The 17,632-nt window shown below is 39.6% G+C and overlaps 1 protein-coding gene and 1 long non-coding RNA gene across 3 annotated transcripts; one reads left to right on the top strand and one right to left on the bottom strand.

Annotated features, from left to right (window-relative positions):
• Nucleotides 1-87: 87 nt before the first annotated feature.
• On the bottom strand, nucleotides 88-13,493 carry si:ch211-225h24.2. Of its 2 annotated transcripts, XM_039781954.1 has the most exons (4): nucleotides 13,067-13,491; nucleotides 7,822-7,884; nucleotides 3,391-3,506; nucleotides 88-2,377 (listed from the first exon to the last, which is right to left on the bottom strand). In XM_039781954.1, the coding sequence occupies exons 1-4, from the start codon at nucleotides 13,151-13,153 to the stop codon at nucleotides 1,939-1,941; spliced, it is 705 nt and encodes a 234-aa protein (XP_039637888.1). In that variant the 5' UTR covers nucleotides 13,154-13,491; the 3' UTR covers nucleotides 88-1,938. The 2 variants fall into 2 exon arrangements, with proteins under 2 accessions (XP_039637888.1, XP_039637889.1); XM_039781955.1 differs by lacking the exon at nucleotides 7,822-7,884 and having other exon boundaries at nucleotides 13,067-13,493.
• LOC120546771 lies at nucleotides 13,229-16,390 on the top strand. Its single transcript, XR_005636935.1, has 2 exons — nucleotides 13,229-13,358; nucleotides 13,461-16,390. It is a non-coding gene; the product is annotated as an uncharacterized LOC120546771 (long non-coding RNA).
• Nucleotides 16,391-17,632: the final 1,242 nt, after the last annotated feature.

Genomic DNA, 17,632 nt, shown 5'->3' with positions numbered 1-17,632 from the left:
GAAAACCATCTGTTAAAGCAAAGTCTGCTAAATCAAGGTGTAGATTTACTCCAGACTGCAATGTGTTGAATAAAGTAGAGCCAGACAGTCAGACTAGATCTTTATTCTGCTTGAGAAAATGTGACCAAGCTGTTTAGTGAATAAATACAGGATACGGGCATCCCTGGAAGTGGCCCTGTATCTGTGTTCACTTCTGGCTGCAATGAAACAGACTTCAGTATCAAACAAATTCAGCAAACCAATAAAAACTGAGAAAAAGAAGAGAAGCAAACATCAGTGGCATGACGTTTCTCATTCACCTAAAGAAAAATCATTGTCTCAGTCCAATACAATATACAGATATGCAAATGGCATTAACAAACAGACCAGGTTTTTATATAACGCAGCGCAAAAACACTTGCTTCTGCTGGTGAAGCTAACAGCATCTAGTGATTGGAAACCAATTACTTTCTTAAAGTGTTCATATTATGCTCATTTTCAGGTTCATAATTATATTTAGAGGTTGTACCAGAATAGGTTAATATGGTTTAATTTTAAACACCATATTTTTGTTGTACTGCACATTGCTGCAGCTCCTCTTTTCACCCTGTGTGGTGAGCTCTCTGTTTTAGCTACAGAGTGAGGCATCACACTTCTGTTCAATATTTGTGGGGAGTTGCACATGCGCAGTAGCTAGCAAAAGACAACTAGCCATTACTGTAAGAAGCAGAGGATGAGGGAGTGCCACGCTAGCAGCTAGTCGAGCATTATAACGTGTGTTACAAAGTAACCAGCAGAAGTAAAGGCTGGACTACAATAGACCTGTTTGGAGCAGTTTGTGAACCGTGTTTTCTGTTGGAGATGGGGTGGACTTTGGGCTTTTTCACTTTTTAAACCTATAACATGCACAAAAAAGATATATAACACAATAAAGGAAAGGGGAAAAGCGTAATATGAGCACTTTAATGGCTGATGCAGCAAAAATTCATGCTGGGTTGACCCACATGCGTAGACACTGTGATGAGCTCAGCCGTTTTTTTGCTCAGTTTTTGGTCTAGTTCAAATGTACAGCAACACGTCATTCTATTGATACAAGGCACTTCACAGGTGCATGGATTCACTGCTTTTCTCGAGAAACACGTATACACAGAGTTTGAGTTGTCATTGTCATCTTGTCCTTACAAATTAAAAAAAATATTCAGCATTGGATTTAAACGTATCAATCTGTGACACTGTAGGGGTTGCTTAGATTTATTCCCCCTGCATATTCCCAGCACAACAACAGAACTTCAAATCTCATTCTATTGTACAAATGTGCATGCCTGTCTATCAAAAAACTCATATCCTCTCCTCTACCTCTTGTTCACACACACGCATACAAACACGCTGATATTCCAGATCAAACGTGTTTCATAAACTGATTCATGATTGCACAGATTTTAAGCCCATTTTTTATGAATAAATTACAGATGCTGTAACTGCATAGACAGAAAGGAACTGAAAACCAAGTCTTCAGTAGCAGGTTTGCATATTCGTATTGATTCTCTACCACTGACAGGCACAATAATGACATGAAAATCACTCTACTCACTCTTGGCAATATACTGTAAAGTGTCTAAACGGCATGCCTGTGGGTATCACAGTTAAAACTGTACAGTAGTTTAAGGCTTTTATTTGTTGTAATTTACAGTTATGCCAGTGATTTAAAAGTAGCCAAAAAAAGTCCATTCATAAAACTGACATATATTGTCTCGAAGGTCTTCAAAGCTAAAATAAAAGGGACAAACATCATGTGTTATGTTCAGGGCTTTACAACAGCATCTCAATACCAGTTGACATTAACACCGTTTTCATCCAGAACTAGATAACAGAGACGAGCAGATATTTGGTTCAGGTCTTCATCCTCTTTACTGATGGTACATTGGTGAGGAGGGAGGGGCATAGAAGGTAAAATGGCTTCTATTTAAACCCCTCCCAAGCACTTTCTGACACAATCCCTCTGCTCATCCTGCTGATGCCAGCCAGCTTGACTTTGGCGCGGGCTGTCCACCTGACGGCAGCTGTTGAATCCTTGGAGTCCGACAGATTAGCATAGCGGGAGGAGTCCTCCTCAAGACCCCGGCCCGCCCAGGAGGCCAGTTCCAACGGGAGGCCTAGAGAGTCGGGGAAGGACACTGGCGAGCCCCCTTTCTGGCTTTTGTCCTCTGGGGCTTCGTCGGTCACAGTCTCAGTTAAGTTCTCCAGGTGAGGCGGCTCCCAGCCCTCCATCTTCTCCAGTTTTTTGGTTGGGGAGATTTGCCTCATCGTCATGGTAACGCTCTCCCAGAAACAGTGGCCCTTGTCTGGCTTGTCCTTCTTTTCCTTCTCCTTGTCGTCATCCTTGATTTTCTTGTGAGACCTTTAGAGAAAAACAGAGAGAGGGAGAGAAGCATAAATATAAAAGTGGCAAAATAAAATAACCAGTCGACCACTCACACCTTAACTATAAATAGAACTGACTGGGTGAGGTACGAGACATCTTTACACTAGGGAGTGGAACTTTCCCCATGCAGAAAGCCATTATATAAGAATTCCCGGTTGTTTGTCACAGAGGGTGATTGATTTAGGTTTTCCTCATGTTGATCAAACATGTTCCACTTCCTCAAGGGGTCTGAAAGTGAATAACTGCTGGCGAATGAAGCTCTGTCTTACATTCAAACAAATACAAGTGGTTGGACGTGACTCCATTATTTCTAATCAACTTTGTAAATATTTTTTACTACACACACTTGACCAGTAATGGCCCCTTAATATATACAAGCACGTCTGACATTCATTTCATATGCTGGTCGTGGTAATGCGGTCTTGACTGAAAAGCGGACCACTTATACAGAGGCTCTTTTTGTGGCTTCAAATCCACCTGGCAATCAATATCAGAATGTGTCTTGGCACATGCAGTAGGACATTTAAAAAAAAAATCTTTTGTTTCATAATTTGGCTCTTTTCTCTTTTTAATGTCAAAGATATCTATGTAGCAAATACTTTTCCTCAAGACTTGTATCAGTTTTGCAATTTAATCATCCATGGGTTAGACCCAGGAAATGAATGTATGTATGGCCATATGGAAAGGGTTCCCCTTATAGTTGATATTTTGTATAAATGGAAATGTTGCATTGTTTATTAGTTTGGGTATAAGGTAACTGAGGAAATTGTAATGTACAATAAATTATAAATTATTTCCAAATAATCAACCTATTCCTTTTAATAATTTTTAAAAGAACTTATGAGGAATCTTTTATTGCAACTCTAACTTGTAGGTATTTTAATGTGGTTTCAAGTTGAGATGGTGCGGCTTTACCACAACAAACTATGATGCTACTTGATGAAGGAGTGACACGTGTAATAATACAGTCAATGTGTGTGTAACCTCACCCTCTGCGGTCCGCCAGCTTTACTCCGGTCAACAAGAAGTGTTCATCATCTTTAGAGGAGAACATCTTCTTCTCCCTCTTCTCTTTCTTGGACATGATCTTCTTCACCCTGGCCTCCTGACAGAAACCGGCACACAAGAGAGCATTTGATTTAGAATTGCCAAGCTCAAATGATGACTTGCATCTGTTGCATGTTAGCTTGTTATCTCTGATTTGTAAATGTTATTTATGCTTTCTGAACAGGGTGAAGTCAACTTCACAGGAATTTAGAAAAACAGCCGTATGCTCAGATTGATGAATGTGCACGTTTTGAAATTCTTTTATTGGCTCCAAACTAATGAAATGTGCTCGCCATAAAACCTTAATCACCTACATGTCCATTATCCATAGCCACTCTTTTCAAGTTAACAATTAAAGAAATCACTATCATGCAGGTAGAAAGAAAAAAAATTTCTTTGATTATGCTATACCTAAAAAATACCAGGCAACTTTTGTTTTGCTGTCGGACAAAAACCTTATATCTACATATTCTGTTTTATAGATAGATAAATACAGAGAGAGAGAGAGAGCATCTGAGTGGCATTTACTTGGCAGTAATGCACGGCACATTCCAGTGGCAGACCCTCCACTCCCTCTGAGACTCCCCCGGTCTCCCCCGTCACATCAGAATTCCTCCCTGCCTTCACTGCTTTGCACCGAGCCCAGATACCGCCATCCTCTGCGATTATGGAACAACCCTTTGGCTCAGTTTCTCGCCGTGCCTGGGAAGAATTCCCAATGTCAACTGTCAAGGTCGTAAAGGCCATAACGTTGACTCCTTCTCATATACGTGCCTGCCTTTGCTTTACTGTTGACAAAACATTCTCAGAACTCACAACATCATTTGATGAATGCGTCTGACCTTGGCGATCTACTTAACTTCTTTGGTTTCTATTTCTTTTTTTATCGAGGAGTTGCTCAATTCAAAGCGCTGCATGTATGGAAAACACAGACGTAACACTTCTCTCCTGAGGATGTGAGAACAGCTACACCAAGCAAACAACTAGCTGGTCATCTCTTAAACCAAACAGGAACACGCACAGATCAAGCTTCACAATGTCACAATTCAGATAACATGAACTTATACAGAACTGTTTGTTCTACCTACATTTCATCTAACACACACACACACAGATTACTCATAATCTCATATTGAAAACTATGTGACATTTGATGGATTTGTAAACACTTTGCTCACTGTGGTATCTCATAGGGAGACAGGCACTGTTGCTGATACAAATCCTTCTTGTCTCACCTCTCATCATCATGGACACGCCTCAGAGCAAGAACGCTGCCAATTTCTTGGAGTTTATTACCATCAAAAAATAATATTTACAATACTTTCGTCTCAGCTATTTCAACACCCTGACTCTTTCTGTCTCTTTCCACGCTCTGCTTCTTGTTTCCTGTGTGCCATCAAGTGTAAACTGTGGATCAAATGTACTGTAGTTCCAGCTTTGCAGTAACAGAAAACCAGAGATGCCAACATAGATTGAGTGTATCAGTGTGTGTGTGTGTGTGTGTGTGTGTGTGTGTGTGTGTGTGTGCGCGTGTGCGTGTATGTGTGTGTGAACTAGCTATATTGCAGCTCTGCAGCATCTGCATGGATGTGTGCACATACAGAGGCCTGCCTATTCACTATTTTCTTCAGCATTGACCTCCAGGCCTCTAGATCTAAAGCAGCTCAGTGCCCAGTAATCTCTCCGTCCAAAAGGTAGGTAAACCAAGCAGCTCACTGAGGCCCGCTGTGTGGGGGAGCTTTACCTACAGCTCCATGCCTGGAAGAACAATAGAGCTCTTATTGGACCGAATTCCTCCATTCATACCCAAGAGTGGAAAGCTGGGAGATTAGAAAAGCATTTAAATTTGAAAATATTGCTACTTGTGGTTGTCAGACACAATACAGTTTTTTAGAGACAGCAATCAGATCATTGCTTTTGGAGGTTATGTGGAAGCCTCAGCTTCAGGTATTAGTGGATGCATGTACTTTTAATGATCCATCCACAACCTTATTTGCTTGCAATTTTTTTCCTGTGTCTCTCTGCTATATGGTATGCATTAGGGCTCCATCTAACAATTATTTCTATCATCAATTAACATGTCTTTTTTAATTGATTAATTATTTAGTCCATAAACAGTAAACTGTAGATCGCAAACCAGCAAATTGTCACTTTCAAGAAGCTTGGGTCAGCAAATGTTTGGTATTTCTGCATAATAAATGACTTGAAGAAATAGTAACACTTATTTGCGTTCTTGCAAGAGTTAGATTAATGATTGACACACTCTCATATCCATTTATTCAATATAACGCTACAGTCAGCGGGGGAAACAGCTAGCCTAGCTCTATCGGAAGGTAACAAAATCCACCTACCAGCAACTCTGACCTCACCTTACTATCTTGTTTGTTTAATCTGTAACAAGAACCAAAATTTAAAAAGGTTGTGGTTTTACAGGGGGTTAAGTGCCAGCCAATAGGTCTTTTTTAAAATAAGTCCTTTAGGACATCTGCTTAAGAAACATGTTTTTTAGTAAAGCTTGATGACTTTTGGAAAATTGGCTATACAGCACTGTAAAATGAGCATAGAATTACAGTGAAAGGTAACCTCCACTTCCAGGACTTCATGTCTACTTTGTGTGTCCTAATATGAGCATATAGCAGCTGATGGTGGAAGAATTGTAGCCTTCCACGGTGTCAGAGCAGTCTGTGGCTATTTTCAGCCTTGTTTTTCTTCCACAGTGATTGTTCCCGTCCAAAAGGCCCAGCTCCTCGAAAGAATGCTGCGTTTCCTTCCCTTCTCCAGCCCAGCCACCCTTGTCCTCACAAACAGGACAGGTCTTGAAATATGTCCTGTGAACTAAGTCACCTACAGTAGCTATACATGCAGTAGGAAGGCAGCCAACACTTTACATGGTGCAGAAGAGTTCAGACACGACCACACCTTTGAGTAAAGACTTGTTGTCAGTACAGATCGGGAGATGTGACATTTCGCTCATGGACAAAGCACATAATCACACAACAAAGTACATAATCTATCTCTCTCTCTCTCTCTCTCTCTCTCTCACACACACACACACACACACACTAAAAACCATTATTTACAAATTGAAAGTTTACAGAGATGATGACAAAGATATTTTCTCCACCAGACTCACTATGACCTTTAGCCTAACATGACATTTCTTTATAATGTGTAAGCAAACAAGTTTAGTGCTGTCCACTCAAGAGCAAGGGAAAGTCACTGCAGCATCACAACTACTGTATAACAAAAATGCCAAAAATAACAGTTTTGGGGGTCAAATGATGTATTAAACTTAACTGTCTGGATATGCAGGCCTTTTAATTAACTGTTCTCAACCTTTGTAACTCTTACTTATGTACTGTATATATGTGCACACTGAGTGTGATTCAGAGTTAGCTATGCAGTTTAGCTAACCAATGTTACTTGGTCACTCAGTCAAACATTATTGGCATAACTTTTAATTATTTGAGATGCATTGTGATGTTTTAGTGAAATGTAATTTAAAACATATTTTACATCATTTTAAAAGGGTAATATACTAGCAAGCTTACATTAGCTTTGTCAGTTGGTTCCGTTTGCTACGTGACACCTGCCAGTTACTGAGCATAAATACTTTCTACGAATATTTTTTGTAAAACACTTTATTTTTAAGTTATACTGAAAGTCACTGAACCTTAATTGTCTGTAATAATCCTTCATTGCACGTGCAATGTTCGTTTTTTTCTTCCAAATAAGTTTGACAAAGGGTTTGTTTAAAGCTTGTATGATCATATTTTTAACATTGTTGCAGCAAGCAGATCTCAGCAATTAACATGGTGAATACAATGTTATTATTACTGATAAGAAAATGATGGTCAAAAAAATATAAGACCTAAGATGTAATAAACCACAATGATCCTTTAAATCTTGACCCTAAACTACAGAGACCTCATTCCATAGCACCAAACTGTGGGTTTTAGGATCAGGATAACAGTACACGTACACAAGCATCCGTCATAACAAAAAACAGCTAACAGACAGTCGTGGTGTTTACAGATAAACACAGCAGTCCTCTGACCCTCATGCTTTACCTCAGCTGCACCGCAAAACACTTTGTGGCCATCTGACAAGAAAAAACTGCCTGTGCATGTGAGTTTATTGGGGGTGATGAGTTATCAAACGATCTGATGTTTTGGGTGACATAAGATTCTTGTGACGTCAAAAGTGCAATATTGTGGGCTTGTGCGTGTGTGTTCGGTCAATGTGTGAGAAGATAAGAGTTGGACGAGTGCATATCTTAGGGGATAACATTTATAAAAAAAAAAACGTTGCAAGCAAATAGTATGTATGTGTCTGTGCTAGGTTGGAATTAGCTCTGACGGTGTGCTGTTTACCTTGGATACTGCAGTGACAGCTTCCTCCTCCTCTTCCTCTTCCTCTCCTTCTATGTCTTTGTCCTGTGACACACAAATACACACACATACCCCAGCAGTGAGTTAACATGGATAGCAACCCCCAAACACAAACACAACACCATCCACACACTGTGGCAGAGACGTGTGTGTGTGTGTGTGTGTGTGTGTGTGTGTGTGTGTGTGTGTGTGTGTGTGTGTGTGTGTGTGTGTGTGTGTGTGTGTGTGTGTGTGTGTGTGTGTGTGTGTGCAGGCTTTCCTCCAAAAGAGAGGGCAACTTTTTTCAGAGGTGTAACATAAACAGAACCCTGTGTTTGGAGGGCGAGATGGACCGGGGAGGATGAGGGGTAGCAACTGAACTCAGAGGGCAGATTTAAACAAAAGAGAAAGAAAATAAATGCATGACCTATTGCCTCAACAGTACATGACACTATTTGGGTATCCTATATAAGTGGAGCTATTTTGGCTCCATTGTGCTTCAGTCTACAGGCTTTCTTCCCCTGTTTTTCATATATCCTTTGTATAATGTCAGTGTCATAGTTTCATTGTTTTTATTATTTTATGTGAAGATACTTTGTTTTGATAAGAAACTTTTCAGATGGACTTGAGTTGGACTGAAGTCAAAAACGTAACTGCTGTGAGAGAGACAGTATGTTTACAGTGTAAAACAACAGTATACATCCTGCCTTTTGAAATCATTTTGCAAATTAAAACTTGCACTTTTATTTATTATATATTTTTTATTACAACTGCCTTCTTTTCTTTAGTGTTTCTTCTTTTTTTAGAAAGTCACACCATCTTATGTTTTGTTGCATGCAAGTATGACATTAAAGTTGAACCTAATTGAAATATGGGGACTTGACTCCCTAAATACTTCACACTGGAAAGCAACAGTCTTGGCACATAGTCACCAAAAAGTTATTTTTGTGAACTTGGCAGATTATGATTACTACTCCTAAATACAGACAGATTAATTCTGTGCACAGGGCTCAGCCAAAAGAAGATATTTTCACATGAAATTAAATGAGTTATAACCCTCATCATGCCACCTCTATAGAGTATCCTTAAATTTAATGTATTCTGGATTTATATGTCCATAATCAAACGTAATCATAAATCATAAATATGATAACACACATTCATCAAGAATGTGTTTAACCTTAGATATCCATTTTGACTGAAATTTATCTTTGTCATTGACTTGTGCCTTTTCCTGTATGACTTGACTTGGACTTGCTCCAAACATCTTAAAAACATTAAATCAAAAGAAGAGGGCAGCAAGAAGTCATCAGACGTGCATCTGAGCCTGAGATTACTACTGTGGAGCCAGAATTCCTATATAATGATCAAAGCTGTAAGAACCTTTAACATCTAACAACTCCATGAGAAAGAGAGCGAGAGAAGGAGAAACAGTGGTTGGACATGTCTGAGCAAAGTCTGCTGGGTCTCCGCCACCTGAGCTGATCAAAGACACACTCTCTCACACACAACCTGATTGCTGACTTTTGTTAGAGCGTAAAAGCATTAACAACTTGGAACAGAGGGAAAGAGTAAGGGGAGGGGAAAGAGAGTACTGTTTGGGGAGAAAAAAACGCTCCTGACAACAGAAAACAAGAGTTCTGCTTTTGCACCTCAGGGGGTCATTTTTTTCTGTCTGCCTCTCTCTCCCTCTGTGACTGTGTCTGTGTGCAAGTGTGTAAATGTTACCGCAGTGTTGTCTTTAAAAAAGCCAAATTACTAGACACTTAAGACACACAGTGAATTTAAAAAGTGCCAACAGTACTTTCCAAAAGCCATTGCACACCAAGAGTAGGCCTACTCCACATTTTCCAAGCCCAGAGTGTCAAAAAAGTATTTTTGCCTGCAGTATGTTTCACCAAACATTTGACCAAATATATTTAAATGAATATTTCAACATTGACAAGCGTTAGATGAAAAGATTGATACCACTCTATGCTGAGAGCAGAGTATCAATCTTCTGGTCTAAATCTCTGTAAGAATAATAATCATTTGTTTTAAATTTAAAAAGGCTTCAGACAACCCCTTTTTTTTTTACATCGTGATGATTTGGTTTGAACGTGTAAGACAAAACTCACACGTTTGATTTCCACAATTTTAACCCTAACCCCTTCCTTCAATAGATGATCCACACAGCTTTACCTTTCTTTTCCCGTACACCTAATGATTTACATGTGAGGCCGTCTGAAGTTTTTGCTCAGACCTGATCTGTACTCTCATGATCCCACTTCACAAAGAGGGCCCCAATGGTGGTATTAGAGTGGTGTTATTGAAGTATTAAGTGTGTTACCGCTTTAAGCCATAGACAAACAGGCACACGCACCTCCTGCAAGCTCCCAGCTGCCTCTTGCAGCCTGTTGAACTTCAATAGAGAGTGAGAGAAAGCAAGCTGCGGCACAGTGCCTGCGCTGTAGTCGCCCTAGAGCACTGTGGAGGGAGGACAGATATTAATTTCCCCTTCTTTTCCTCTGTGCGTCTATGGATGTATTATCCCTTTATTACAGTATACTTGTCTGTCTCTATCTGTCTGCCTGCTGATTTCTGTCTGTGTCTGTCTGTATGGGTGACGCTGATGGTTGGTGTGACATGAAGATCATCCGTTCTGCCATTACAGAGATAACAATAAATAAGTGCAAAAGAAAAAGACCTACTGCATCTTGTAATAACTATAAGTACAGAAAATACGACTTTGTACATATATAGGCTTAATCTCATTGTTTCATAGGTATGTCTGAATCTGTCTCAGTTCACACTTTAAAAAGTCTGACAGTCTGAATATCTTTATTGACTTTAAAAGAATTCAAAAAGAGGGTAAAAGATTCATGCAATGTGATCGTGATGCAGAGATGCTCCAGATAATCTATCTTTTGCCCTCTCTGCTTCACTCAGATCAGACAGTCAGGGGAAGGAAAAGCCTGCATATACAGACTTTGTTATCATAACTCTCTATCCTTGCTTCATCCTGTATCACCGCTAGGCTGGATCTGCCTTTTCACTTTTAACGACATTTTATGATCCGACCCCTGACTGCTTCATGTACTTAATCACCATGCCGACTTGCGGAGACCTCCCTGATGACTTTCCCAGGAATTCTGGGGAGAAGTTACCACTCTGATCTCAGATCAGCTCTCATCATCTGTAGTAGTAGACAGAGTTACAAACTGAACTCAAAGCAGCTCTTCGGAGGTAAGGGCCACATGCGTTGGTTCCCAGGCTGGAAGTCAAGAACGGCCAATAAAACCCAGCCAAGGGTCGAAGATCTCCATATTATCACAACAACAGATGGAAAATGCTGGGAAGTGGTGTTGGTTGATCTTCCCAATTGCCTACTACATGACATATTTATACATTCAGTGACTGCTGTATGGTGATACACTGAACACAAGCACTAGTTAAAACATGGTTTATCACAAGTTCACGTTTAAAAATGAACTTTTTCAATAATTTTCTTCCCTGTGTGAAAAATGATCCCGTTTTTTGTTTGACTGCTCTGCGTTGTCTCTTTTTTGATCATCTACTGATCCAAGCATTGTAACACATTATTGTCATGTTAGTAAGCCTTTGAATGCTTAAATATATTGATTTGCTTTCTCCATAAAATTATGATTTGTTTCTCAATTCTTAAGAACACTACGCTCAATGAGGACAATGTCACATTCACAGTTAGACAACAAGTCCGTCCCACCAGACTCAACCTTTCTTTCTAGTTTCCTCCTACTCAGGTTCCTCATTGTTGGCATAACACCATGCTGGGTTGCACCACAAAACTGTAACAATGTCACACATTTTGAATGGCTGTTATGCTTACAACAAAATGTACATAGCACATCATGAAATATAGTAAAGGACACATCAAACAATTTTCCACCCTCAGTGAGAATGTACAAGCATTCCTATGTCAAACCTTTCATATTTCATTGTGGCTGCGTTGGCTTAGTGGGTAGCGCAGGCGCACATATACTGAGAGGTTTATACCTCAACGCAGAGGTCCAGGGTTCAAATCTGACCTGTAACGATTTCCTGCATGTCTTCCACCTCTTTCTCACCCAGCTATCCTATCAAAATGAAGGTGGAAAAGCCCCAAAAAAAACTTTCATGTTTCATCTCTGCAAATAGTAACTCAGGTACTTTTTCACATCTTTCTGGTAATACAATGAAAAGTCCAAGAAAGTGTTTGTTCTAGAGGTAGTCTGTACCTTTGATTCTGATCAAGGCCATGTAATGCCAACTACTCCTAAATATCATCTCACAGCTGAATGGGAGCACGCTACTTGTTTTCCCATTTAGCAGCCTAGGACACACTCACATGCTGGTCGTAACGGGGCTTTAACAACTTGGGATGCCTAAAAAGGGGGCTAAACGCCTTGCAAAGTACTGTGCTGTCTCTACTGTCATTGGCTTATCATGGCTTGTCCCATATGCCGTCCAGCACCTTGACAGAGCCCAGCTGCTAGTTAGTGCTGATACAGAAGCTCTTAGACCTCACACACCGCTGCTCACCTGAGAAACGTAGATTTGTGTGAAGGAGCATGTTTGTTTGTGTGTGTGTGTGTGTGTGTGTGTGTGGGGGGTAATTCTCTTTTTCCAATATCAAGTGCTGTGTGTAAATCCAAGCTGATCTTTAAGCTGTGTGTGTGTGTGTGTGTGTGTGTGTGTGTGTGTGTGTGTGTGTGTGTGTGTGTGTGTGTGTGTGTGTGTGTGTGTGTGTGTGTGTGTGTGTTCTGTGTGTAAAGCCAAACTGATCTTTAAGCTTTATAGGTTAAAAGTTGACACATTTAAATCTAAAAGTGTTTTGATTGGTTTTGGTTCTCTCTGGGGAGACAATGAGCTAACACTCTCTTCTTTGACCTCTCAGCATTTTTTGTCACTTTCCTTCTCAGCTGACAGGAGTTTGAGCACTTGTCCAAAAAAGGTCCATCAAAACGATCTGATAATTTAAGCTGTTTTAAAAATAAATCTGGTGAAAACTGTGGTTAACAATGGGTTTTGGCCCAGCTTTAGCCCTTGAGCCTCATTTTGGCACTTGTTAAAAAAAAACAAATCCTTAAACAAGTGAAACGATGGCCTGAACAAGTGGAATAATACGTTCTAGTAGAGTAACACTCGATCCTTTTAACATGTTTTAACCCTGTTCTTGTAGGAAAGAAACCCAACATAAGTGACGGTCATTGTTAGCGGTGAATTGTTTCCTTGCCATCCGTCTCTTTACCTTGTAGGAGTGATGATAGTGCCAGGACATGTCGTCTTCCTCTGACGCATAATCCACCAGCACTTTACTCTTGCTTTTCTTGAACATATCTCCACTTGTCGCTGAAACAAGCCGTCTTGATCGTTTGAATTAAAGTTGCCTTCTTCGGTCACAAATCTGGAGTTCACACCGAACCGTTTGGTCCTGTTTTGTCCGTTTTCTGTGGAGATGGCAGCAACGCACCACCGCAGCGCGTTCCGCTGTTTTGGTTATTTCTGCAGCAGCTGATCCAGGAGGCGTTTTCGGAACACAGGTTATTCATTCATAGAAGTGCCAGGAGTGCGAGCATTGAGCTTTTTTTTCTATGACACTCACTATTTCGGTTTTGACTTGTGTTTGGTGCGTTTTTACGCAGGCTCGACCACCTGGATCTCGTCGCTCCTCCCACAGTCTCCCCGCTGCTCCGGTTCCTTAAAGTTGCCATGGTAGAAGGAGGAAGGGGGTCCGTCTCATCTCTGGCCAATGCAAGCATTGAGTTACGCATTCATGCAGAATAAAGTAACTTTTTCATATTCTGAATGACTTGAAGACTGGAAAAACACGGAACGGATATTTGGAAGCTGCTGACTGACCAGGGAGTCAAATTGTATTTAAAATAGATAAATACGTTTTTTGTTTGAATTCTATACTCTGATTCAGTAGTGGAAGAAGTATAATAGATACTTTACTTGAGTAAGTAGCAATATAAAAATGTAAAGTCTCCTTGAGTAAAAATCTCATGAGTAGAAGCATTCTCAACTAAATTAAAATAAAAAAAATAAAAGTACCTAAATCTCGCCTGCCAATGTTATATAATTATATAAGATATCATTTGGATTATTATTACTCGTACAAAAACATGTACAGTATATGTACAATCTTAATCTGCAAAGTAACTATAGCTGTCATGGAAATGGAGTAAAGTAAAAAGTTAAATATTTCACTCTGAATTGTTAATCGCCCTAATAATATCTAAATGTACAGTAGGCCTATTACCATTGCCATGGGTATTTCTGATCTGTTGCACCAGGAATCAAGGAAAGATTAAGAGGAAATCTAGGCCCAATTTTTTTTCTTCTTTTTTTAATCAAAAATACAGAAAGACACACAGTCACCACATAAAAATCTAAATCTAGCTCTTGTTTTTTCCCCATTACAGTCAAACAATGTGTAGAAGTATTAAAATTAGTTATTTAGGTCAAAGCCTTTCTCTCCCGAATCCTTCCAGCTTTCAGGGACTAAAACAATTCTTCAGTCAGTTTGAAGTCCTTGACATGAAAGCAACTGGATGGTTTGTTTTAGTCTTATCTTTTTGTTGAAAGCCAATCCCGTATTTACTACGGACAAAGACTGTTTGTTGAATAAAATAAAACCCAAAGTTTACAGTCAAGTCTGTGAGTTAGGCTACTCATTTTTTTTCCTGTTTGAAGTAGAAACATGATTATAATGTGTTATACAGAGAGAAGACAGGACTTTTTGGAGTTAGTTATGTATTTCATTAGGAAATGAAATCTCCCCCGCGTCTCTAAGACCTCTGATGCCAGAGGAAACAAATGACACATTATGCTGGCGGGCAGACCTCTTAAAATAGTTACAGTTTAGCGCCTGTTAAGACCACTCACCTGATTCAAAGGTTCTTAAATTCCCATTTCAATATCTACATTAAGTCAGCGGGGAATGTGGATTGTTAGATGTGTATGAACTTACAGGAAAAACCAAAAGAAGCACACTCAGACTGTTTTTGACAATTTAACATCTTTTCTGCCCAGAAAAGGTTTAGAGACAAGTTTTGTTTTACACAAGGTGTTATGCAATGTTCCCCTCAGTGTATTATCAAAATCTATACTGAAAACAATGCTTAGCTCTAGAGCCCTGTTTCAGTTTGTGATGTTACTTTGTGTGTCTTTGTGCAACAAGCTCTTTGTTTAGTATTGTTCATAATTAATTGCTTTTGTGTGGTTTGGTGTCAGCTCTTCATTAGCACCAGCTGACACAAGCTATGACTGGCTGTTAGGACGTGTCCATCACCCGTCAACAGGCAGGCCAGTGACTTTTGACCTCTGAGGTCATCAGTGGGTCAGCTGTTCATTTGAGACACTTTCTGCTATGTGTATTCCCACAGTATCTCTACAGTGGTTATTTACAGTCTAAGTGGTATGTATATGTATGTGTATGTGTATGTCACCAATCAATCATCTGGATTGTTTTGCCCTAAAATTACTGTTTGTTACAAATTAGGAATCCCTCACCTTATTGGAACCCATAGATGTGGGAGGACAAACTGACACCATTCACACCGCATTAGGATGATGGATGAGGATGAATTGTCTGCTAGATACTGTTTATACCATATAGCTTTAAAATATTTGTAATCAAAATACAGACGGTAAGAACCAACCAGCCAAAGCAATTGCTCTAGGGCCCCAGACTGGGATTTTTACCATTCAAACTGCATCTGAAACATCCATATCCCTTTACCTCCCTGAACTGCGAAGATAGCCCTTACCAATCACTTACAATGTTAGTTTTGTATCAAGAGACACACATGCACAATATGTATAAACTGCTTATGAATGCTAAATAAGGGGACTTATCGTAAGTGTAACCTAAAGAGTCAGTAAGTGCCCAGGGGCCCAGAGGGTTAATCAAGCCCTGTTTATCAATTAGAACATGTCATGATGTGTGTCTGCATGTACTGTATGTGTGTTCTTATACGTTAATCTTATGTCAGCTGTTCTGCTCATTGAGACATGAGGTCAGGTCCGACAGGGTCACGCAGTCATGTGGGAACACAACTGGGATTATCCAACCTGCTTTAATGTCTCACATGGACACATACTGTACAGTTTAGACTGGGCTTGAAGGATGTGTAGGGCAGTGTGCTTCATTTCTTATTTGCTTAATAGTACTTTTTAGAGATATTATAACAACTAAGAAGAGGCAGAAAATGCGGTGCAAATGCAGTTCTTGTAGGTCACAGCATCTTATTAATTTGAAAGTAGCTATGTTGAGTGTTTTGTATTAACAATGGTTCACCAAAAAATAAATAACTATTATCAGGTTACATAACTCTGTATATCACACTTAATATTTACAGTCCATCAAGATTTTTTACCTCTGAATGTAAAGAATTGTTTAAATCTTTTTTTCACAAAGTGTTCAGTGCTGTCGTGGTTACTCAGCAAACGAAGAAGCCAGCTGAGAATAACCTTTATCAACAACTATCTGACGAGATACACAGGTCACAGGGTTCTCCTGCACAAAGCCACGGGACTGCATCAAAACTGTTTAGCCAAGAACAGAGATTAAAGCTTTAATTATGTTCGCAGGCCAACTCTCAAAGATGTTCCTTAGAGACTGTCTGTCTGTGTAGCTTAAATGAACAGTTGGTATCTAAAGAGTGATTTAAAATGGCTCTATAGAATTTTAAATACTGTCTACATGTGAGGTGTGCTTGCTCATTTTCTTAAGGAGTTTGATTTGTGAAGATTGTAGAATATTTTCATGTTATTTCAATTTGAGGCTTTCTTTAATCTAAGTTTTAAATCTACAGTAAGATTAGGCAAGAAAGCTCAGAGAAACTAATTGAGTAAGTAGATCATTAGTGGGAGATAGCTTGTTTCCACAGGAGACATTGTACTGCAACTAGTGAATGCAATTTGTGAAGAAATTGATGTGTGAATGCTATATGCTGAAAGGCTGACCCCACACTGAATTCCTGGCTTGAATATATTGCAATTATAGATTGTTCTTAAACATTTTAACATGTTTAGACAGCAATTTAAGGAAATATTAGTTTGAAGTAGCTAACTCTTCTTATTAAGTTTACTCAGTTAAAATGGTTCTGGGTAAATAAAAAAAAATGCTCATCTTTCTCTCTTGTCTTGCTAACAATGGTCTTTTCTGTTGTCCTCATTAGGTCATTAAACTTCAGCTTTCTGTCGGAAAAGGAACAGGGGGGAACAGAATGTAAGACTAAAAGTCTTTGCCAGTAAATGTCAAAGGTCAGAGATAGAAACGGTCAGGGTGAGGTGGTGGAAAAGTGAACATCTTGGGGGGTCTTGAAGCTGTAGAGCAGGTAGTCTGAGTGTTGGACACTTGTGAATTTGAACTGCTGAGTCATTAGTGCAGCTTTAGCACAGGAACTAGAGGAAAGTACGTGCTCTTTCACTCATGCAGGAGCTTTGAAGCACATACAACTTTAGATTTCTTTCCATTGGTCCCTCACGCAATTTTGCATAAGAGTTAGTAATGTATGTCTTTCATACACATGGGGACAATTTTTTTTAGTATTTGTAACAAGCTCGACTCTACCAAGTTTTACACTTGGTAGAGAACATTTTTAATATACTTTATCAAAGACTTGTAATGTGGCTCCCTAAGTACCTTCACAACAAGGTAGTTTTTAGTCACACCTCATCAATTCTGCACAGCAGACCTAAAATAGATTGGATGTGTCTTGGCAAACACGCATCCTTGTGTTTAGTAACAAGCTGCCAGCCAGGTAACATCACACATCCATACAGCTGCTATTTCCTCTGTCAGTCC

Source organism: Perca fluviatilis, chromosome 18, assembly GCF_010015445.1.
Source record: "Perca fluviatilis chromosome 18, GENO_Pfluv_1.0, whole genome shotgun sequence".
NCBI lineage: Eukaryota > Metazoa > Chordata > Actinopteri > Perciformes > Percidae > Perca > Perca fluviatilis.
The sequence above is the reverse complement of the archived record's forward strand: the minus strand, read 5'-3'. Positions and strand labels throughout refer to the sequence as shown.

What these genes read in the sequence shown, in the direction of transcription:
- si:ch211-225h24.2 (XM_039781954.1), bottom strand. Translation starts at nt 13,153, where the DNA reads ATGTTCAAGAAAAGCAAGAGTAAAGTGCTGGTGGATTATGCGTCAGAG. An exon ending in ACTATCATCACTCCTACAAG is followed by an intron (nt 7,885 to 13,066) that starts GTAAAGAGACGG and finishes TGTGTGTCACAG; the next exon opens with GACAAAGACATAGAAGGAGA. An exon ending in CTGTCACTGCAGTATCCAAG is followed by an intron (nt 3,507 to 7,821) that starts GTAAACAGCACA and finishes GGTTTCTGTCAG; the next exon opens with GAGGCCAGGGTGAAGAAGAT.